General features: G+C 38.2%; 1 protein-coding gene across 6 annotated transcripts in view; it reads left to right on the top strand.

Moving 5' to 3' along the window:
• The window catches only part of BCLAF1 (BCL2 associated transcription factor 1), a 30,005-nt gene extending 19,209 nt beyond the window's left edge, over positions 1 to 10,796 (top strand). For 2 of the 6 annotated variants that reach the window (XM_008054217.2, XM_008054218.2), the window contains exons 10-13: positions 774 to 954; positions 1,934 to 2,080; positions 7,856 to 8,068; positions 8,227 to 10,791. In XM_008054217.2, coding sequence (XP_008052408.1) covers positions 774 to 954; positions 1,934 to 2,080; positions 7,856 to 8,068; positions 8,227 to 8,232 — 547 coding nt within the window. In that variant the 3' untranslated portion in view covers positions 8,233 to 10,791. Of the gene's footprint in view, positions 1 to 773; positions 955 to 1,933; positions 2,081 to 7,855 lie in introns of all 6 variants that reach the window. The other 4 variants (XM_021710497.1, XM_021710498.1, XR_002481743.1 and 1 more) reach the window with 3 other exon arrangements.
• The last annotated feature ends 13,142 nt before the right edge of the window (positions 10,797 to 23,938 follow it).

The following is a 23,938-nucleotide window of genomic DNA, read 5'->3' as shown; positions in this document are numbered from 1 at the left end:
TTCCGCACTTTTTCAACTCATAACACCCAGAGTACAAGAATTAAACTGCTATTTAGTGGTTTAACATGGGAGATATTGGGGGGGAGGAAGGACTAGAAATAGCAATGTGTATTAGTCTTTGAAAATATATTTCCATGGATACTGTTAGCAGTGGTAAGAGTACCTCAGGTATGACCTTTTCGGGTGTTGCATAGAATCATGTAAATTTGATCATCATAGAGTTACATAAATAGGAATACGAAGTATTATAGATAATCTTTTTTTCTTGCTATTCATTAGGTAATGGTGGATTTTACTTGTGTGTTTAAATTTATGACTGTTATTTGTAATGTCATGTTTTTTTTCTATGTTATTATGGCCCAAACCATACCAGCTTATTTTCACCTAGGGTGTGTACATACTGCAGTCATTTTGAAACTTGGCCTTAAGAACATTCTTTCTTTTTCCTACTCTTCCTTTCATTAAAATAACACAAGATACAAGTTAACTTAAAAATATTGAAGAACTGAACCTTATTCTTGAAGTTTACCCGACTACTAGCTTCTAACTGGCAGGCCATAGCATGTTTTTTAGTAGTGATGTAAAACAGATATTAAAGGAGAATGGAAACAGACTGTGTCAAAGTTTAACACCCAATTATTTTACTTATGTAATAATTTTACTAGGGATAGTTTTTTTGACTTGAAGAATATCCCTCTTATTGTAAGATTCAACAGGATCTTTATCTCTTTAAAAATAGCACATTTTTTTGGTTTTCTTTCTTTATTTTGCAGTAAACATAAAAGTAGAGAGCAAGATCATTCTCGATCTTCATCCTCTTCAGCATCGCCTTCTTCTCCCAGTTCTCGAGAAGAAAAAGAGAGTAAGAAGGAAAGAGAAGAAGAATTTAAAACTCACCATGAACTGAAAGAATATTCAGGCTTTGCAGGAGTTAGCCGACCACGAGGAACCTTTGTAAGTAATACAGTTGTCTTTGATCAATTGATAACACTTTACCTTAGAGTATTGCACATAAAGAAAGTCAAATACCCAATTTAGTGATTGTTAATGTGAATCATTATTCCTAAAGTCAAAGTTATATTTGAAGTGGTGTCTTCATTAAGAAATGCCATTTTGACATCTAGAACCTAGATCTGTAAGCCAGGTACTTTTCTTGACTTTGAGATCAATAACTGTACATAGTCCTTAAAGACCCAAGACCTAAGGAATGTTATTGATTGAGATACATTTCTTTAATCATTAGTTCTTTTAAAGATACCTTAAAAATGTTAAAAAATCTTATGTTCATCTCTGTATTATAGCTATTTCATTTTGCCTATTTTCTTCAAATCCCTGTATATGTATCAAGTCATAGAAATCACATACATTTTCTTTTTATTCTTCATAACATATACATTATTCTCATACTTCCATAAAGTGTTATAGTTAATTGAATGACTTCATAGTAGTGCATTTTCTTGCCTCTTTAATTTCTAGATTGAGACGACTGTCTTGAGTGAATAGTTGGGTACTAATATGGGTATTAATAAGGCTCATTAATTAGATCATTTGGAAAAGAGAAGAGCTTTGCTTATATGTTGACAGGTACGGTTGAACACTTGGGGCTTCTATACTAATTCAAAGGAATTACACAAGACTTGGCTAGTAAAAAGGGGAAAAAAACCTAACTTGATTATTTTAAGAAACTAGTTTAGACCATGCAAGTACAGTATTCTAATAGGTTGATTGTTCATTTCTTTTTAACCTACTCAACTCAGTAGGCAGAAGTTTTGGCCTATGATATAAAATAGCTATCCTTTCCATCCTCTATGGCTATGAGCTTTAGATAGGAAATTAGGGCATATGTTTTTTGTTACTGCAGTAAAATTAGAGTTTGCATGTAACTAAATACCTTTTGATTGCATCACTAAACAACTTTGTTAATGTTAATCAGTTTCGAATTAGAGGCAGAGGAAGAGCCAGAGGAGTTTTTGCTGGGACAAATACTGGTCCAAACAACTCAAATACTACTTTTCAAAAGAGACCGAAGGAAGAGGAATGGGATCCAGAATATACCCCAAAGAGCAAGAAGTACTTCTTGGTGGGTGTTAGAAATCTGTGTTTATTTGGTTTGCATTAATTTTCAAAGCATACTAGGTGAATACATTTGAGTACAGATATCTACTACTATGAGAAGATTTCACTATAATGTGGGCAACCTTTTAAAAAATTCATTACCCAGATGGTTCGAAGTTTTGAAAATATGGGTCCCTTTAGTCCTGTTTATACTTTGTCATTACATATAGGCCAATCAGGGTAAACTAAAAATATACCTGATTTGATAGCCAAATTCAAAGAACATATTACAGTTGAGCAGTTGAGCTTAATGTATATTTCCTGTCTGTCTATAAGACAGTGACAGTGTAGAACTTCACATTAAGGGGTACCCTCTTCCAACATCACTATTCGATCAAATGAAAGACAAGGAAAATAATTCTTTCATAGTACTTGTAATTAAGGCTCTCAGGGAGGCTGTCAGCTTTCATTGGAGTAAAAGGAAGATGAATTATGGAAAAATTTGCTAGGTACCCTAATTTTGTGCTCTCTTGTGGTAGAGATGCTTTTCCTCTGAAATAGTTTCTCAGGTGGTAGGCCCTGAAGGATTCTCTAGATAAGGGTGGGCGTTTTCTGCAGTTTGGTATGGGGAAAAGAGTTCTCCTGCAATTTAGAGGCAGACTTAAGAATATGCCAAAACTATTGCCAGAAGAATTCATTTTTGTCATGGCTTTTCAGGGAACTTACGTGTCAGAGACTAGTTTTGAAAACTAATTGTTTTCTAGGAGGAAAATAGTACTGGATTTAAAAAATTATCTCTTTGTGACTTTATGAATATATTTGGATAGCCCTGAATGTTTATATCTGCTTAGAGGTTATTGCTGTATTCTGAAGTAGATCTCTGTTTTGTTTGGAAAATGAGCAGTATACTTGTTTCAAATTTCTGTTTGCTTTTCTTTTGTGTTGCTAATGACCGAGAATTCCAAAAAGTTACATACATTTTTAGAGTACAGTATGCATAATGTTTTCTCAGTTTATGCTTCTTTGGAAATTTATGCTTGTTGAGTTGCTTGAATTGACAATCTGGAAAAGGCATTTGATTCAGGTATAGAAAAGTTTAAAAGATCCATCTGCTTTTTGGTTTAAGGATTTATGTATTAAGATTCCTGTTAACGCTAGGTACTAAGGATAAAATGACAAGATATACTTGGCTTAGAGACTAGTAATTCTTAGCTTAGAGACTAGTAACAGAAATAAACATTTTAAATACATATGGTGGCTTTTCACAAAGGATGAGTTGGTGGATATTTGCAAAGGAAAGAATGATTAACCGACACTTTTATAGAGGGATCGTGGCTTGAGTCTTGGTTTAAAAGATAGGCAGGTGTACTGTAGGTATCAACAGGAATGAAGCAGTATGGTATAAAGGCTCAAGTACTCAGATGGCTGGGTGGTTGGTATACATTTGGGAAAATTGAGAAAAAAGCAGGAGCCAGATTGTGGAAGACCATAATACTTCATTATTAAATTTGAGTTTTAAGCAGAGTTTACAAAAGCTGTGACTGTTAAAATGTTTGAAAGATTTGACAGATATTGAGTGTCCCAGTATCTCTGAACTAAAGGGGCTAGATTTGAAAAACGTTAAAATGGCATTTATGGAACTCAGGAACCAGCTAGTTGGGTGTTGGTAGTGAGAGGAAGGACTCCATAGGAAGGATGCCCCTTTGAGGAGAAGATTAAGTTTTGTTCTGGACAAGCAGAATTTGAAGTGCCATGGTAGAAATCAGCTGGAGATGTCCTATGGATAGTTGCTAATGCAGATTTAGTGATACCAAAAAAGGAAGGTCTAGGTGCCATCATCTTAATGATCACCATTAAAGCTGTGAAAAGATCACAGAAGGGAAGAGATTGTAGGACCAACATTTCAAAGGTGGGATAAGAAGTGAGAAAGTAAATATGCCAGAGAAGTAGACTGAGTGTAAAAGGCAAAAAAGTTAAGAGGGAATGAGAGGTTAACAAGTAGATAGTAATTGTCTACCACTTTTAACAATTTACAAATAATTTTGGCCAAGACTGTAAGTTTTCTGTGACTTAAGAATCTGGCATCATAATTTTGAACCTTAAATTAGTACGTAGTCATTTTCGGTTGATTTTTAATTAGGTAGTCATTTTACTAGTGAAGATTATTTTAAGAATTTAGCCACTAAATAACAGTAATATTTTATATGTTGCTGTTCTGGGTTGTATTTAAAAATATTGGTCTCTGTATAAAACATACCAATAGATTTATTTGTGAAGACTGAGGTTCACTAGAACACCATAATACATTTTTCCATATTCAGTTGCTGAACTTAATTTGTTTTTTATTTAACTATGAGCCATTAATTTGGTAATTTTGGTTTTTACATGGATATTTACATTTATAAGATTTTGTATTTTACGTAAAGATAACTTGCAGACATTTAATGTTGAGGGAGAAGAAAAATATAATTCAGAAAAAAGTTTAAAACTAGATACTCTCTTAGGTTCTTTCAGAATAAATGGCCAGCACAGAGAGCTTGCCATATGGATGACGCATAAATATTTAGTAATAATTAGATGACATTTATTGAGCATTATGTATTATTCTAGATGCTGTTCTAAGTGTTTTACATATATCAACTTAATTAATACTTATAAAAGGCTTTTGAGTTGGGGCTATTATTCCATTTTTATAGATCAGAAAAACTGAGGTACAGAGATTGAGTTAGCTTGACCAAAGTTAAGTGGCTAGTAGAAATTGGGTTAGGTTTAAAAACACCCATGCATTGGGCTCCAGAACCAGGGTCCTGAAAGTACTGTACCATTCAGCACTCAATACTGAGTTTTGGTAACCTTTGTTGCATTATTTTCTGAAATTTCCTGTCTCAAAATTTGGTTTTATACAGAAGTTTGGTAATGTTTTATATAATTAGGAAAGATACTAGTTTTAGTTAGAACCTGAAATTCTGTAGATAGATGAGCATGAAGAGTTGAAGCAGTGGGAATATGCCAAAGTAGGCAAGTTCTCAGTGTTGAGTTGATGTTTTCTGAGGAAGATAAAATTACTGGTGGGGAAGGAGGTTCAGGATTTGCATTTTGATAAATTAACCCTTTGTCATTCAGTGGAAAAGAGATAAGAGGAATCAGAAGGTCTGGATTCTACTATAGACAGATGCTTGTGTTAACATGTTTTTGGCTGTACATAAATATCTAACTTCTGACTCTATCATCTGATAAATAATTAATTTTTAAAATTGTAATGAGATTGAAATCTTGGATATAAGAATTTGAAGATTAAGAGTATGTTTAGCATCAAAATGCTAGTACTCTTAAATGTTAGTACTCTTCTAGGTATTCTTTTACCAAGTTTCATGTGATTGTATATCTTAAAGTAATGGCTAGTTTAACCCTAGTATTTAGCTTTGCCATTGCCTTTTCTATTTCTGCTCTTTTTTTTTTTTTTTTGAGTTGGAGTCTCACTCTGTTGTCCAGGCTAGAGTGCACACTCATAGCCACCCCAGCGTCGACTTCCTAGGCTCCGGTGATCCTTCCACTGCAGCCTTCCAAGCAGCTGGAACTACAGGCGTGTGCTACCACGCCAGGCTCATTTTTTATTTATTGTCTCGCCAAGTTGACCAGGATGGCCTCGAACCCGCAGGCTCAGATAGTCCACTCACCTTGACCTCCCAAAGTGCTGGGATTGATTATAGACTGATCCACCAAGACCGGCATATATTTCTGCTAACTCTTAGCTGCCTGGTGTGCTAATCATTTACTGCCATCAGGATATTTGGAAAATATTACATGGGTGATGGTCATAAAAGGAGCTAGAAAGGACTAGCTCTGTGACCTTGGACAAGTTACTTAATTTTTCTGTGCCTCAATTTCTTTATCTCTAAAATGGGGATAGTAACATTATTTTACAGGGTTGTTGTAAGCATTAGATGAATACACAGGTCCTGTATGTACCCTTGTTAAGCACTGTAGAAACAGTATTGTCACCATTTATTGTGTGCTTGCTTGTGAGACACTGGGCCAGGCTCTTTGTACTGATCTTCTGTGTTCCCTCCGTGTTTACCTTCTTTTTTTTTTTTTTGAGTTGGAATCTCACTCTGTTGCTCAGGCTGGAGTACAGTCATACTCTCATGGCCACCTCAGCCTCGACCTGCTGGGCTCAGGCGATCCTTCCACCTCAGCCTTCCAAGTTGCTGGACCTACAGATGCATGCCACCACACCCAGCTAGTTTTTTTTGGTGATATAATTTAGAGACGAGTTCTTACCAAGTTGCCCAGGCTGGTCTCAAACCCCTGAGCTCACGTAATCCTCTTGCCTTGGCCTCCCGAAGTGCTAGGATTACAGGCTTTTGAGCCACTGTGCCTGGCCATTATCTCCATTTTAAAATCCATGCCTCTACTCCACAACCTGTTTGTCTGTTTATAGAAATCCATGGAGTAATGTATAAATATCACAGACAAAAAGAGTGTGTTGCTACATTAAGAGAACATAAAATTATGTAATTGAATAGGCATTATATTGAGTGGCATACTATTTTAAAGTAGTTGATTTGGGGATTGCAAGTACTTTTGATAGTTCTAAAATTCATTCTTTATGGAGTCATGTACACTTCTAGCTAATATTCCTTCATTGGTTTAGTAAAGATGAATTATGAGCAGTTGGTAAGTGCTCTTTCATGTAGTCTCTTAATTACTTGCAAAACTGAACTTTTTGTCATGAAAAGTGGGTAATCTGTATTAAATGACTACACCCAAAGGCACATTCTGTTTGGTGTAAAAAGTTACTCATATCCCATCCCATATTACTTACAAAAAAGTGTTCAGTGGCTTTTGGGCAGTTCAACAGCAGTAGTCTGTAGGTTAGGCAACGTTCTGTTTGCATTATACTTGTTTTTCTCACAAAGGGGCATCATTTCTCCTTATTCCAATGTTGTGGGTGACAAAGTAGAGTTTTAAGATGGGCAGGGGAACAGTTAATTAAATTACATATACAAGATCTTTGGCTTTTTGTTTTATAGTTTGGAATGCAATATTTATCTCTACTCATATACCAAATCAAGTATTTTAAAATTTTGCACATGGTTTTGCTTAGTAGCACAATTAATAATTTGGGGGACATCTGTGTTTGAATATAATTAATGAAAAATTAATGCTGGGATGTGACAGATGCAGTACTTCAGGTTGATGAAGAAGAAAAGAGCTGAGGTGTTAACTTAAGGGAGCATGTCCTCAAGATTTGTCATTGAAACTCCCTAGCTTAGAAGATTGATAGGTACTATATACATTGATCTAGATTTAAGTCTCGGGAGGAATTTAAAAATTACTTTTATATGTAAAAGGTACAAAATTCATACCACCTATTTTATTTAGTGAATGTTATTTGTAATACTGTAATGACATTCTTAGGACTTTTGCCCCATCTTTATGACTAGGTAATTTTGTTGGGGAAAAAAGTTTATTTTATTGCATGCAGCATCATAATTAGGCTTAGATGGAAATAATAATGGAAATTTAAAAGTTGAAATTCTGGTAATTTAGCAGGTGAGATTCTCCTAATAGTTGGAGCAGCCCTCAGTGCTTGGGTTACTAAGTATTAAGATGTAATTATTCTCTTGACAATGGAATATATTTCTGTTGAGAAGTTCAGTTTTATTGGTTTTAGAATATTACCAACTTTCATATACCCAGTCTTAAGACGAGAATACCATGATTTATGATGGGAGAGGTAATCGTTTTCTTTACAAGGAAGACATTTCATTGACAATTGTTTTTAATCTTTCTGTAGCATGATGACAGAGATGATGGTGTGGATTATTGGGCCAAAAGAGGAAGAGGTCGTGGTACTTTTCAACGTGGCAGAGGGCGCTTTAACTTCAAAAAATCAGGTAGCAGTCCAAAATGGACTCATGACAAATATCAAGGGGATGGGATTGTTGAAGATGAAGAAGAGACCATGGAAAATAGTGAAGAAAAGAAGGATAGACGCAAGGAAGAAAAGGTAGAAAATTTCAGTTTGTGATTCTGACATTTATTTTTGGCATGGGTTTGTTGGGTGAATTAATTATGTAATTTTGGGAAACAATGATTATTATAGTTCGTTTTCACTCTCCACATCTTTAATTCTTTCTCTCTCTCTCTCTTTTTTTTTTTTTTCAGGAATAGTAAATATGAAGTAAGATTGCAACAGAGAACAGAACTTGCACCCACCTTTTTTTTTTTTTACCTGATTTTTGTTTTCAAATAAGAATGTAAGCATTTTACTTAAATTTTACTGTTTGCAAGTAGTCTATAGAAATTTTGTTTTAAGTCTTCAAATACCTTGAAAAATAGTAGACTGTATGTTGAAAATTGTACTGAAATAAAGTAGAAAATTGTTACGTACCATATTTGTAACTATCAACTTTTAAAAAAAGACTTTTACTGTTTTTGTTACATGCATTGTAATTCTGCTTTGTCTATAAGATATGGTCAAGTACAACTCTGTGAAAGTTCTGATTCTCTTCCTTCCCTGTTTGTTAATGTTTTATTCTGAAGTAAACGTTAGCTCTACATGCAGATCCCTGAACAGAAATTGTTTATAGAGACCACACTAATGACTTTAACTGTATACATCTGTTTAATTTGAACACACTACATTGTAGGGTGACTAATTTTTGAAGTACACCACAAAGTTGTTACTTTGGTAAACTAAGCTAGTTTAACACTTGAACAAAAGTTTAAGAAGGAAAAAAAGCTTTGCCAATAGCTAAAAAGTACAAGCTGTTAAAAGTTAGATTGAACAGTTTGAGAAAATGTTATTTTTACTGAAAGCAAGCAGTGGCCTATAAAAAAACATTCTTAGGAGTCTTTCCTATTTGGGTTCAGAATTGGTGTTGTCTTTCTATTCTTATTTGATAGTTTGAGTCATGGTCTTAGATACCAGCTATTTGAAAGAGGAAACTGGTTTTTTTAAATACTGCATATAAAAACCCCATTCTTACCAAACATCTTAGTATTTAAAACACAACAAAATAGAACAAAACTTGTAATTCTGGTATTGATATGAAGGAGGATTATCCTGCAAAATAATTTGACACATTAGAACCTGAATTCACATGTCACATATTTATTTGAACTTTTAGACATCTGAAACATTAGTTTTTGGTGTAATTATAAGGAAAACTAGGCAACCGCAGCATACTGTTCATTAGTAGTATTTTTAAGTCATCTGTTTTTCAAATGTCACCAAATAAAAAATTTTGGCAGGAAGCTTGTTGCAGCATTGATCTAACTTTTTTTTTCCCCCCTATTTCAGTTTGCAGTTTGTAAAATGGCTTTTTCTTTTCCTTCCCAAGGGTTCTGTTCTTCAGGTAGATAATCTTTCACATGTGAATTACCATTTAGGTTGCTAGCTCTTGAATGAAAATCTGAAATAGTAAATTTTAGTGTTAATTCTCTCTGCTTTACAGGCATATATAAAACTAGCTACATTTCAGCTACAAGCTAGTTAATTTAGCTATGAACTAGTTGTATGTTCACTTTAAAAGGAGATAATGCTGCTTCTGTTAATGTAAACCTTTGAAAATCTTAAGTGAATGGTTCCCTCATCCTCACTTTTGATGATCTACAATGCTCCTAGCACCTTGATTACAGCCAGGGACATTCGTTACTAGCTATTTAAAACAAAACTAAAATAAACCAAATTCAATATATGTGAAGTTTATGGCCCTAAGATCCTTAGTATTGTGTGAATTCCCCCCCACCCCCCATTAATTTTGTCTTTCAGAAAATGTTAAGGCAAATAGCTATCAAAGCATATGTATTGCCTTAATCAGGACATAACTAATATTCTCCTATTCAGCATAATACTTATTTACATGTGAAAGCAACATGGATGTGATTCCCAACACAGAATTTTCATAACCATTTTATTGTATGCAAATAAATACATGTTATTATTTGATTAGTCATCAAATCTGTATGCTTGACTATAAATGTGCTTATCCACTAGGACAATAGGAAGAAGAGAATTTGCTGAGAAATTATTTAATAGGGAGTGAGAGTAAAGCCACTTAATACCTATGGGCAAGTTATATTTTAAGTGCAAATGCATTGCTTTAACCTTTGGCTACTTTCATTTTCTTAAACAAAATTGAGGAGGGAGTATCATAGCAGAACATAGATTAGTTGTTAGAACTCTGCAATAGAATGTCATTGTGGGTGTTACCTTTTTCAGAGCCAGGCATATATAAAAAGTAGACTGTATTTTTTTAAGCCACAATTTAATTCTACACTTCATGACATGTTATGCAAGCTGATTGGTACCTCTTGGAAAGGATATTTGTTTATTAGTGCCAGGAAAGAACTCTTTGATACCTGTATTAACAGACTTAATTTTGCCTTGAGAGAGGAAATAAAAATGAACCAAATGGTATTTCCAGGAAGGATTAAGAAAGCTGTTTAAGAAGGCCATGACTCAGTTCTTAGGTGTATATGTATACCTTTCAACATCCTAGAAATTTTTATATTAAGAGCAAAATGTTTTTCCAAGTACATTCTACTTAAATTACTATTGTTCCCTTAGTCACAGGTAAAATCAGTGTTGGGAATTAAGTTATCATCTGAGAAAAAATATTGCCCATTAAGAATTAATGTAGATGGCTAAACGATTCTTACTCAGTGTGATGTATAATGAAACAGGGACCCTTGTAAATTGTCATATGCCAATAAAATGTCATAAGTGGTAATAGTTGTTGTTTACCTGATTTTGAAACTTCCTATGTCTGTTCTACACCACTAATTTCTATGACCTGTTTCTAGATTTTAGAATATCAACTCATCTGTTAGGAAAATTACTGGTTTGGTGTGGCTTGAATGCTTTATAAAACTCCTCAAACTTGACCTTTTTTGTACCCCCAGGGAAAATGAGAAATCTTTTTGTTGGTTAAGTCTAAGTAAGCCATTGTTTTAAAATGTAGGAATTCTAGATTTCTAGTTTAGTCCTTCTCTTCTGTGTTAATAATGAGACCTTATCAGCTACATTATGATGAAGATTACTTTCTTCCTTATGAAATTATAGCAGCTTGTTAAAAACTAAAAAGAGGCTGCACGCAGTGGCTCAGGCCTATAATCCCAGCACTTTAGGAGGCCAAGGTGAGAGGACTGCCAGAGTCCGCGGATTTGAGACCAGTCTGGGCAACATAGTGAGACCTTGTCTCTACAATAAATCAAAAAATTAGTTGGGCATGGTAGTGTACACCTGTAGTACCAGCTACTTGGAAGGCTGAGGCGGAAGGATTGCCTGAGCCTAGCAGGTCGAGGCTGTGGTGGCTGGCAGTGTGTCACTGCACTCCAGCCTGGGTGACAGGGTGAGACTCCAACTCCAAAAAAAAACAAAAACAAAAAGAATTACCTTTTTAAAGTTAGTCTTTATTCACTGTGAGTAAGGTATGGTGCATTCTTACCATCCTCCTCTAATGAATTACCTGAAATTGAAAGGGTGCTAGTCCATCACCTTTAAACAAAGCATTTTCACAGGAATTTGTGTGCTAAGACAAATGGACACATTTTGGCTCATACAAATGGCAAGTTATCCCTTAACAATCTCCTCCCCCAACAATTTTGTGAGGGAAACAACAAGAGAGAGTGTGTGTGTGTGTGTGTGTGTGTAAGTAAAAGGATGTGTAAGATCATTGGTAGCTTAACTGTACTGGGTAATTTTAATGTTATATACAAGTTTTCTGTATAAAAGTACACTATATTATTTAATTATTTTTTCTTTCTCTGGGTTTCAACTGGAATCCCTTTTGCGGGGATATACCTTTAAGTTTCCATGTGGAATAATAATATTTCATATTCAGAAAGAAGTATGGAGGCCTGTCTCAAGTTGCTAAAGAGGGAAGACAAATGGAGAAATAAACTTCGTTGTCGTGGGATTAATTTGACTAGACTCAGTCTCTTCAGTATGCCTTAAAATTAGAAAGTAATCTGTTATATAGTTTTAGGATTCTTAGATGGTTGAAACTTGTTAAATATGAATGTTTATTTTATTAGGGTAAATACTAAGAATTTAGGAGTCTTTTAATGATGAAATGAACAAGTTTTAAAATTCTTCAGAAATTCATGGAAATTTGTTGTGTTTCATTGAGAGTCTCTGTGTTGATTTATGAGCTAGACTTATGTTTTAGAAATGTGGTAGACATAGTGTGTAAGTTATGCTAATGAGGCCACAGTTGTACATTTAAGTGTACCAGTTCTCTTCATGTTACCAAATTACACACTGGCCTTTAAAAATGATCCCCGCTGGTTAGAAAACAACAGGCATTATCAGGACAGCAATTCACTACTAGAAAAGAAATCCAAATAATGTGTCTTACTCATAATGATTTGTATACAGGGAAAATAATTGTCCTATGAACATGTTTAGTGTTTTGTGTCAGTGAATTGTAGCACTTTTTAAATGCAAAAGACAATCTTGCAAGTGGAAAAGTTAGGCGAGCAAGCTTTAATGCTGTTCCCCAAGAATCTGAATTGAATTTTTCTTAATAATCTTGGGGTTTGCTCAGCTTCCTCATTCAATTCCTGAGCACCTCTATCCCCACCTTTAATAATAAGATGATGATAGTTACCCAGTACAATTAGTTGATGTGAAGAATTTACAATCAGCATGAACTGTGTTTTTTGGCAGTGTGACTTGGTACTATCAGTGATTGCAAAGAGCCACAGTAAATAATAGTACTCACCTTCCACAATTGTGGTTTACTTGGAGTCTTAACTAGTCCTTGCTTATGGAAAGTAACGATATTCTCATCTTGTTTGTATTAGAAAGAAAAACTCTACACTTTAAAAAACATTTTCAGGGTACTTGTTGCCACAATAAGAATGTTAAATGCAGTACTTTGGACTTTGTTTTTGAAGTTGAATATTGTCACCAAATGTACTTTAAAAAGATAGGTATAATAAAGTACAGAAATCTCACTATGATTATCAAATGCATTGAAGAACTAACCTTGTGGAGTAGTGTCATCTTAGCATATAGCTGAGGAATTAGATATCTGACTAGAGAAGTTCAGATACTGCAGTGACAGAATTTCCTAGCTAGAGGAAATGACTCTTAAAGTTTAATTTGAATGTATGCTTTTAGTTGTAAAGTGGGATGTAAGAGCTATGAAATTATTTGATAGGACTTGGAGTGGAAAACTGATGACTTCTTAAAGGAAAAAAAGACGACAGTTCCATTCATCACTTACTGAAAAACTAAAATATACACATTCTTAAGAGTCCTTTCTGATTTTCAAGGTATATTTTTTCTTGATATCTTCGATACAATTTTTCATATTTATAGACATGGATGATATTTGTTTCTTACAAAAGGTGAGGTCAGTTACCAGAACTGAATTCTATACAAATGATTCTAGAATCTCAGCTTTAGAGACATGAAATTCTAGTTGAGATATGAGGAGATCAGCTTTTTTTTTTTTCCTTTCTTTCTTTGAGTCGGTGTCTTTCCACTCAGGCTGGAGTACAGTGGCATGCTCAAGGCCCATTGCAGCCTTGAACTCCTGGTCTCAAACGATCCTCTTGCCTCAGCATCTAAGTAGCTGGAACTAGGGGCAGATGCCATCACACCTCGGTAATGTTTTGATTTTTTTTTTTTTTTAATAGAGATAAGGTCTTGTATTGCCTAGGATACTCTCGAACTCCTGGGCTCAAGCAGTCCTCTCGCCTCGGCCTATCAAAGTGCTGGGATTACAGGAGTGAGTCACCATGCCAGGATGACATTTTCTCCAGATATTTGGAGAAAAAAGGCATATGGCTATTAAAAGATAGCATATTAAGCTATCTTGCCCACTCAAGACAATATTATATCTTTGTCTTGTATTTCTGGCTTGGGCAACAATTAAAAAATGGTTATTTGGGCCGGGCTTGGTGGCTCAGCCTGTCATCCTCAGCAGTTTGGGAGGCCGAGGTGAGAGGATTGCCTGAGCACACGGGTTCGAGACCCACCTGGGCCACTTGGCGAGACCTTGACTCCACAACAAATAAAAAATTAGCCAGGCATGATAGTATGTGCCTGTAGTTCCGACTACTTGGAAGGCTGAGGTGGAAGGATTGTGGAGCCCAGTAGGTCGAGGCTGTGGTGGCCGGGAGCGTGCCACTGCCCTTCAGCCTTGGTGACAGAGAGACTCCAACTCAAAAAAAAAAAAAAAAAATTTATTTGGCTGAGTAGTCCATCTCTACAGGAAAATTATTGAACTTGAATTGATCAGTAGTAACGAAAATAAGGAAATAAGGCACATTGATTTTCCATCTCTAAAATGAGAACAAACCACTCCTGGGAAGCATGCTGTTTCTGATACCAGAACTCAAGAGATTCTTTGCCTTAAGTTTTTATTAAGATGTCATTGATGGCCGGGCTCGGTGGCTCAGCCTGTAATCCCAGCCACTTTGGGAGACCGAGGCGAGTGGATTGCCTGAGCCCATGGATCCGAGACCAGCCCAGGCAATTTGGCAAGACCTTGTCTCTACAATAAACCAAAAATTAGCCAAGTGTTGTAGTGTGCGCCTGCAGTTCCAGCTACTTGGAAGGCTGAGGTGGAAGGATCGCCAGAGCCCAGCAGGTTAATGCTGGGATGGCTGTGAGTCTGCCACGGCACTCCAGCCTGGGCAATGGAGTGAGACTCCAACTCAAAATTAAAAAGATGTCATTGATGTTCCTAGAATAAGCATTCCTAGAATAAGAACAGTGTTTCAAGTGACTTTTTTGTAAATTGCTTTCTACAGGCTGCTGGCACAATGCCAGAGTATAACAGCATTAATAAGAGTTCTAATAATGGTCTTACTATAATACAATAGTGCTCTAGGTATTAGAAATACTTAGCAAGGTAATTGGATTGAGGTATATATTCTTAAAGTTAATGCTGCATAAATATATCTTGCTATTTTTCTGTTTTATGTCTTATTAGTTTGATAAGTATTTGAGTCTATTATGAGCTAGGCACTGGAGCACTAGAGCAGTGATAAGGCTCTGTCATTTTTTATTGCACTGTATGTAAGCATTTTATTCTTGCATTAATATTTATACATTACGTATGTAGGATCTACTTTTTTTAACGAGTTGGGCTGTAAATAATTGGGGATTAATATGCAAAACAGGATTCTTTTAGTAACTCTGGTACTTTTTTCTTTTGAGTTGGGACCTCTGTCACCCAGGCTGGAGTGTAGTGGCATGATCAAATCTCTGCAGCCTGGAACTACTATCCTCAAGTGATCCTTCCACCTTAGCCTCCTGAGTAGCTGGGACTACCGGCATGCATCACCATGCCTAGCTCATTTGTCAATTTTTTTCTGTAGAGACAAGGTTTTGCTATGTAGCCTAGGCTGGTCTCAAACTCCTGGGCTCAGTCCTCCTCCCTCAGCCTCTCAAAGTGCTGGGATTACAGGCGTGAGTCACTGTGCCCAGCTGTTAACTTTTAAAGCTCAAGATCTCTCTGTCTCTAATTCAGAGTTTATACATCTACGTTTTTTAAAGATCACCTCTTTTAAGGCCAGGCACAGTGAGTCACACCTGTAATCCCAGCATTTTGGGAGGCTGAGGTGGTGGATTGCTTGATGACATGAGTTTGAGACCAGCCTTGCCAGCACAATGAGATACTGTCTCTTAGGAAAAAAAATCAGCTCATTTATATGATGTTTAGACATCCATCTATCTTCTAACCACTGATGGGATTTCCAAATTTAAAAGCTGGTTGTTATTTCTTTAGATGTTTGGTATTTTAACTTTTTTTTTTTTGACATAATGTTCTAGTAACCTGGAAAAATGTCAATCCTGCACTGTGTTACAGTAAAAGATTGAAAACTAGATGTAAGGCTGGGCACGAGGGCTCACACCTGTAATCCCATCACTTCAGGGGTGTAGGCGAGGGGATTGCTTGAGCCCAGGGGTTTGACATCAACTTGGGCAACTTGATGAAACCTGTCTCTACAATTCAAAAAAAAAAAAAGAAAAAGCTGGATGTCTGCAGTTCCAGCTACTTGAACGACTCAGGCCAAAGGATTGCCTGAGCTCAACAGGTTGAGGCTGCAGTAGCAGTGAGCAAGTCACTGCACTCCAGCCTGGGCAACAGATTGAGACTGATTCAAAAAAAAAAAGAGGTGAGTATTGAAACAACAATGGAGGTCAGAAGCAGATTCACGTTAGAGCAGATTAAAAACTTACACTGTTCAGTATATAACAGCCACAACCTTCCTCGAATAGTACTGTTGTCTGAGGCTATTTGGTGGTGCTCCAAGTATCTCAATGGTCAGTAAAGAACACAGCAGGACATAATTAAATGATAGAGTAGGTTGAAAAGACAAGCTAAACCTGTCTGGCTGAGTAATGTTCAGGAGCATGACTGTATAACAAAACAAGTACCATGGCCAGTGTTAATCCTAAATCAGAAAAGAGTAGTTGGGCTGGGCTCAGTGGCTCAGCCTGTAATCCCAGCACTTTGGGAGGCCAAGGTGAGTGAATTGCCTGAGTCCACGGGTTCGGGACCAGCCTGGGCAACTTGATGAGACCTCTACAAGCAACAACAACAAAAAGCCGGTGTGGTCACGCTCACCTGTAGTTCCCAGCTACTTGGAAGGTGGAGGTGGAAGGATCTTGAGCCCAGCAGGTTGACGCTGGGGTGGCCATGAGCATGCCACTGCATTCCAGCCTGGGTGATGGAGTGACTCCAACTCAAAAAAAAAGTTGATTTACAGTTTGCCCAGTGTATAAAGGGGTGAATATCAGTCTGGGAAATCCATTTTCATACCTCAGAATCTCCCAATAATGTCAACTGAGTGCTAAATTGAGTTTAAAATTCAAGGAATATGACTGCTTTACAAAAGGATTTTAGATAAAAATAGATCATTTCCTGAGTTAATTCTGAGTTTCTGGCATAAAGTAAGGTATAGTAGAATAAGGTATAGGAGAGAAATCTAAGTGATACACTGGTCAGTGTTAATTGCTCATTTCCAACTACCAATAAGCTTTCCCCATGTTTTAAATACCATTTTAAATTCAAATTTCCCAGGCTTACTATTATACCAAGTTGTCTTGCCATTTCACCATTAGGGCATTTCAAAAAATAACTAAAAACATTGTATAGAAGGGTGTAGGAAAGCAATACATATTTTAAGTGAGGCTCTGAAAGTATTGAAATAACTTTTATAAAAAGTTTTCATGGTCAGTCATATTGAGTTTAGCATAAAGTGTTTTCTAGCACTTCATGTTTTCACAACCATTGTCTTTCATAGCTAAATTGCGCGTTTGTGTGTGTTTTTCTCCCCCTAATAGAGACAAAATCTTGCTATATTGCCCAGTCTGGTCTCGAGCTCCTGGACTCAAGCAGTTCTCTCACTTCAGCCTCCCAGAGTGCTGGGGTTACAGGTGGTGAGAGCCATTACGCCCGGCCCATGGCTAAGTTTAAAAAGCGTCAAGAGAGCAAAAACTAGTAAGTAGCTGGGCGCCGTGGCTCAAGCCTGTAATCCCACCACTTTGGGAGGCTGAGGCGTGAGGATTGCCTGAGCTCGCGGGTTCGAGACCAGCCTGGGCAACATGATGAGACCTCTACAATAAATCAGAAAAGTAACTGGGTGTGGTAGCATGTGCCTGTAGTTCAAGCTATTTGGAAGGGTCAGGCGGAAAGATCACCTGAGCTCAGCAGGTTGATGCTGGGGTGGCCGTGAGTGTGCCACTGCACCCCAGTATGGGCTACGGAGTGAGACAACAACTAAAAAAAAAATAAGTAAGTAGTATATAAAATTGGTATGTGGAGGGAGCAGGAAGCATGAAGATACATTGTGAGTGATTGTTTGGCAAACATTTCGAATAAGTATCATTTTTAGGCTAAAAATGCTTTGATGTCTTCCTATTGCCTAAATCTTAGTCATGAAGAACTATAAAATTCCCTATGAGCTGGTTTTTCCCTCTTTCCTTTCTTCTTCTTCATTTACCTATCTTAAAATCTTACAATCTAACAAAGAATGACAAATTCCTCTTTTTGTCCTGGGGCCCTTGAATGCATGCAGCACATACTTTTAGGCTGGCAACTCATTGCACTTACATGACTGTCAGAATGAAATTTTAGTACTTAGCATGTGGAGGCATAGTTGGGAGGATTGCCTGAGTCCACGGGTTTGAGACCAGCCTGGGCAATGTCATGAGACCTCGTCTCTACAATAAATCAAAAAATTAGCTGGGCATGGTGGTGTGCATCTGTAGTTCCAGCTACTTGGAAGGCTGAGGTGGAAGGATCACCTGAGCCCAGCAGGTTGAGGCTGTGGTAGCCATGAGCGTGCCACTGAACTGCAGCCTGGACAACAGAGTGAGCTCCGACTCAAAAAAAAAAAACAACAAACACCAACGTTAAATACATATTTAAAGGACAGATGGGTGCCATGGCTTATACCTGTAATTCCAGCACTCTGGGAGGCCAGGCAGGAGGACTGCTTGAACTCAGGAGTTCGAGACTCCTGAGCAACATAGAACTCATCTCTACAAAAACAAAACAAAACAAAATAGCAATAATGATAATAATAAAAAACCAGGTGTAGCAGAATATGTGGGTGGTCCCAGCTACTCAGGAGGCTGAGGCAGAAGGATCACCTGGGCCCAGGAGTTTGAGGCTATGGTGAGATGTGATCATGCCACTTGCACTCCAGGCTAGGCGACAGAGTGAGACCCTGACTCAAAAAATAAAGGATAGAGATCTATGAGCTTTAAGTGTGAATTATTGTCATATGAATAGTTGGGAAAGGTACATTTACTATAGAAAAACTGCTGAGATGGGTTCTTGATAACTGTGTTCATCTCCTTAGCTTTCCCAGAGAAGAGTCAAATTCAAACTACTTAAGATTGGAAGACTGGTATTTGATACAGCCTTGATCAACCTCCTCATTTTACAGGTATGGAGGACAGAATCAGAGTCAGTAGGTAAAAAAATCATAGGTACACAGACTCATTAGCTCAATATAGTTTATTAATTGCAAGTACTCTGCAGAAGTATGCAAAATCTGTATAGCTTCTTGTCAGGAATGCTGTGTTACCTGATGGCTGAACTTTCTAGTTCTCTGGATTATTCAAGATTAAGCACTGCATTTCACTGTCAGGTGGTTGCTTTATTAAATGTTATTAACTAAAATTATTGGTAATAATTTAAAAATCTAAGCTGTTTCTATCACAACATAGAAAAATGTAGAAGTAATGCAATATTTAGTTTTAAGACTTTTATGCCACATTTTGGGATTATAGATAATTTACCCCTAGCTGTAAGATAAAGTAAATTATTTGGAATTTTTATGAAGAATTTAAAAAATTTGTGTTACTTGGAACCATGATAATAACTTGGGTGACTATCACTAAAAATGAAAAAAATTAAATGGAAACATTAGGAGGACTAATGTATGGCTGGACTGTCTGGATGATCCAGAAGCAGAATGAATCTGGAAGAACATAATTTAAACTATTTTTCTGTGTCATAGGCTTTAACCAACTCTTTTAAGTGGTAAGTCAAGGCATTCCTACTTGTGAGCATATGAATGAATCAGAAAACAGATTAAAGAATCTATGTCATGAATCTTCTGAAAGTAATGAGACCAGAAAAATCAAGCAGCGGTTCACTTTCATGCTTTCTTTTTTTTAAGTCAGACTCTCTGTCACCCAGGCCTCAATCTGCTCAATCTAACAGTGGCCTCAATCTGCTGGCTCATGCGATGCTTCTGCCTCAGCCTTCTAAGTAACTGGAACTACAGGCACACACTACCACGCCCAGCTAACTTTTGATTTATTGTAGAGATGAGATCTTACCAAGCTGCCCAGGCTGGTCTCGAACCACTTTCATGCTTTTAAAGAAGTTTAGCTATAGCAGAATATTTTTGTTCAAAAATAGTATGAGTAGCTATAGACAATATAAAGGCCTTTTGATTCAAATACTAGGTATAACCTAGACTCATCTATAAATATTTTATATACATTTAAAAGTTCAAAAAATAAAACATCTTGCCTTTAGAATGTAAACACTTAGATTTTATAATTTCAATATATCACTACAAGTAAGTAACAATTTGTAGATATATTGTATGTATAGATGTATGTGTAGTAGGTCTCAACTCTGGCATCTATTAATCTTTTTATTTCAGTAAAAAAAGTAGCAGAGGACTTTTTCAGGTTAATTTGATAAATTTTAATATCAGATATTCTCAATCTTAATTAGCATCAAACAATTTAAAGTTTAGGGCTTGGTGTGGTGGCTCATGCCTGTAATCCCAACACTTTGGAAGGCTGATGTGGGAGGATTGCTTGAGCCCAAAGAGCTCGAAACCATCCTGGGCAACACAGCGGGACAACAACAACAAAAAGTTTGGTGTGGTGGTACATGCTTATAGTCCTAGCTATGTGGGAGGCTGAGATGGAAGGATGGTCTGAGCCTAAGGGGCGGAAGCTGTGATGAGCCGTGATCGTGCCACTGCACTCTAGCCTGACAGAGTAAGACTTCAACTCAAAAAAAAAAAAAATAATAATAATAATAATGGTGAAGTTATAAAGGAACTCTTAGGATATGTGTAATCTTTTAAGTAGCACTAGCAGGTTTTGTGTACTGCATTACTACTTTTAAATGGCCTCAAGTGTAGGCAGGGCAGAAGGAAAAGGCATATATATTTTTCATCTTTTTGAAATGTAATTCTTTTTAAGCTTTCTGGGCACGTGCATCTCAATCTGAATCACCCTTTCATGAGACTTATGTGATTAATGTTGGAGAAGCTATTGGCTACTTTTGGAAAATGCTACTGTATTTTGCCCCCCCCTTTTTTTTTTTGAGTTCGAGTCTCACTCTGTCACTCAGACTGGAGTGCAGTGGCCGCTTCTGGCCACTGCAGCCTCGACCTGCTGTTGCCCCATTCTTAATTAGAATTCACCTGATCACCCAAAACTTTGGCGCAGGTCACAAGGCTTTTGGGGTTCCACTGGGAAGTTGGCAAGATTTGAGTTCACATCTTTCTAGCCTTTGTCCAAACCAGTTCTTAGTCTCTCTATTAATTCACTGAAAAATTATTGCTGGCATGGGGTGTAAGATGAAAACATTTATGGTTTTGGGTATCCAGAACATTAATATAATAATTAACTGTAAGAAAATGTATTGGTGGTTCTAGAAAACTTGGCGGCTAGGTAGCAAAACCAAATACCATGGACAGCATTAGCAGTAAAATGAATTGTTAAGCTGTTTCCACAAACTCAAATATCAGCAGTTGGAGACAAATCAGCAAATTGCGGGACATAGGTTTCAGACTTAAGGGACGAATTGGGGCAGTGTTTGGCAAACGAGAACAGGAAATTAGTCAACAGCCATTCACTGAGAAGCGGCTGAAACTTACTCATTCCATGTAGGGTTTCTGGTCCATTTGCCCTCTACTTTTACATTGTCCATCACTCTTCTGCCCCTATTTTCAGCCGTATCCAGCACAGACTACTGGGCATATCATTATAGTCGCCATCGGCGTTTTGCTAGTTGCTTAGTCCCAAATCACTCCTGATCATGTTTTCTCTCACCCCACAGCCAGTTATTTTATTCAACAAAGAGATCGAATGCCCATTATGTACCAGACACTCTTCTAAAGCACTGGGGGTACAACATGGATCCCCCCCCAAACAGTTCTTGTTCTCCTGGAGTTTACAATTTAGTTTGGTGGCAGGGGAGCATAAATAAATATATGTGGTGATAAGTGGAATGCAGAATGTAAGCTCCAGGAGGGCAAGGACTTACCCAGCTCATTGCTGCATTTTCCGAGCTTAGATGGTGCCTGGCACGTAACAGATATCCAGTATTAGTTGAATGAATAGATTATGTCGACCACAGAGAAATTAGTCGCAAACCTCCCCCCATTTTTTATTACTTTCACTAGCAGGCACGATTACTTTAAATTGTCCCGTCCCGTCAACGCACCTCTTCCTGAAACACGCGAAGAGGAAGCTATTTCATATGAAGCCAGTGACCAAAGATCAGAATTGAACATTAGAATACTACCTGTCATGACTTAGTTATCACTTTCCTATTCTCGACTAAGCCAGGAGAGTGTCCGGCCTGGATGTGTGAGACCTTCGTGAACGAACGAATGATTCCTAACTACCGCAGAGGTGCAAACCCTTCGAGGGTAGCGAGTGCTAAGCTGCTTCTGCTCCCATAGGCATTTGGTAGGTGTTCGCCTACTGAACGAACGGAATAACCCCAAGATAAATGGCGACTCTCTGCTTCAGGCGAAACTGTTGAGGGCAGGCCTGCTCCCGGGCCGGCTGCCGCGAATGACACTCTCCCTGCGAAGAACCGTGTCGCTGATGAACTCCGGACCGGGACCGCCCTGTGCGTGCGTCACCACCCTAGCGCGGCCTGCCCCGCCCCCTTGCGCGGCTTCCCCGCCCACCAGTTGTCTCTTGGCTTCTATTGGCCGCCTCGCGGAAGACCCGCCCTCTCGGGGAGAAACTATCTTCGTACACCGGTCGGAACTGCCGCGACTTAGCGTGACGTCATAAAGCGACCAATCAGAAGCACTGGCCTTCAGCCTTGTCCAATGGGATAGGGCATGGGTCAGTGCGCGGAGTTTGATTTTCGTCGAGGGACACGGAAGTAGCCGTCCTTTCCTACAGGTAGGTGGTTGGGAGCCGAAGGAGGCGGTTGCACGTCTCGCGGGGTTATCCTAAACTGAGGCTTGACCTCACACCCCTCGGTGAGGTCGTCATTACCACCTGTGGAACGCAAGTCGGGGAGCGCGGCGGGCAGGGATCGGCGTCCGAGCGCTTCCGGACCTGGACCAGCGCGCTCCGGGATTCTTCGATTGGGGATTTCCGGACCGGGATTCCTAACGCTCTCCGCTTGAGGTTCCGGTGGTCGTCAGGAGGCTCGGCTTCCGAGGAAGGTGAGGAAGGCTCCCTTGCCGGGTTTGGAGAGCCCCCGAGAAAGCTGTGACCAGAGCGAGTGACACGATCCGGCTCCAGTCTCGACCTGCCTGTTAAGGAGTTCCGTTTCCGATCTGGACACTCAAGCTCCTTGAAAACCTGAGTCTTTAAAATGAGCGAGGAAGGATGGTGGCACTCCGAACACAAACTCCGTTTGTGAGCAGAGCTACTGTTCATTTTGTTAAAGCTTTGAGTAGGGCCCCGGCCTGCTTTCAAGAGTTGCCTGAATTCACCCGTCTCTCTCTCTCTCTCTTTTCTGAGTTGGAGGCTCACTCTGTCACCCAGGCTGGAGGGCAGTGCACGCTCACCGCCACCGCAGCCTTGACCTCCTGGGCTCAGGCGATCCTTCCGCCTCAGCCTTCCAAATAGCTGGAACTACAGGCACGTGCCACCATGCCCTGGCTAACTTTTTGATTTATTGAAGAGATAAGGTCTCGCCAAGTTGCCCAGGCTGGTTTTGAACCTGCGGGCTTTGGCAAATCTTCTCACCTCGGCCTCCCAAAGTGCTGGGATTATAGGCATGGGCCATCGCACCTGGCTCACCCGTCTCTTGAGTCTCAGCCCAAAGCTTTCAGAAAAGAGCCTGCTTTGCTTCGCAAGTAATTTGAAGTCTTTCCTGCCAAGTGTCCAATCTGTTATTGATTGATATCTGTTAACTAGGCCCATTCATAAGCTCAACCATCCTATGAGGTATTCATGTAATTTAACCAATAAGTTGAAGTTTTCTTCACAACCTTCCCCTTCTCTCCCAGAATCCCCCTTCCTTTCTTTCTCTTGGACTTCCTTCAAAATAATACTGAATAAGAGAAATTAGCTGATGGTGTAATGTATAACGACTGTTCCAGGTTATTTAATAAAATTTGTGTAGCAATCATTTGTCAAAAGTAATGTTTTCTAAAATTTTTCCCAAAG

This window comes from Carlito syrichta, unplaced genomic scaffold (genome assembly GCF_000164805.1).
Source record: "Carlito syrichta isolate Samal-C Ts95f unplaced genomic scaffold, Tarsius_syrichta-2.0.1 Scaffold289251, whole genome shotgun sequence".
Lineage (NCBI taxonomy): Eukaryota > Metazoa > Chordata > Mammalia > Primates > Tarsiidae > Carlito > Carlito syrichta.
Note: the sequence above shows the minus strand (reverse complement) of the source record. Positions and strands in the feature narration are given on the sequence as shown.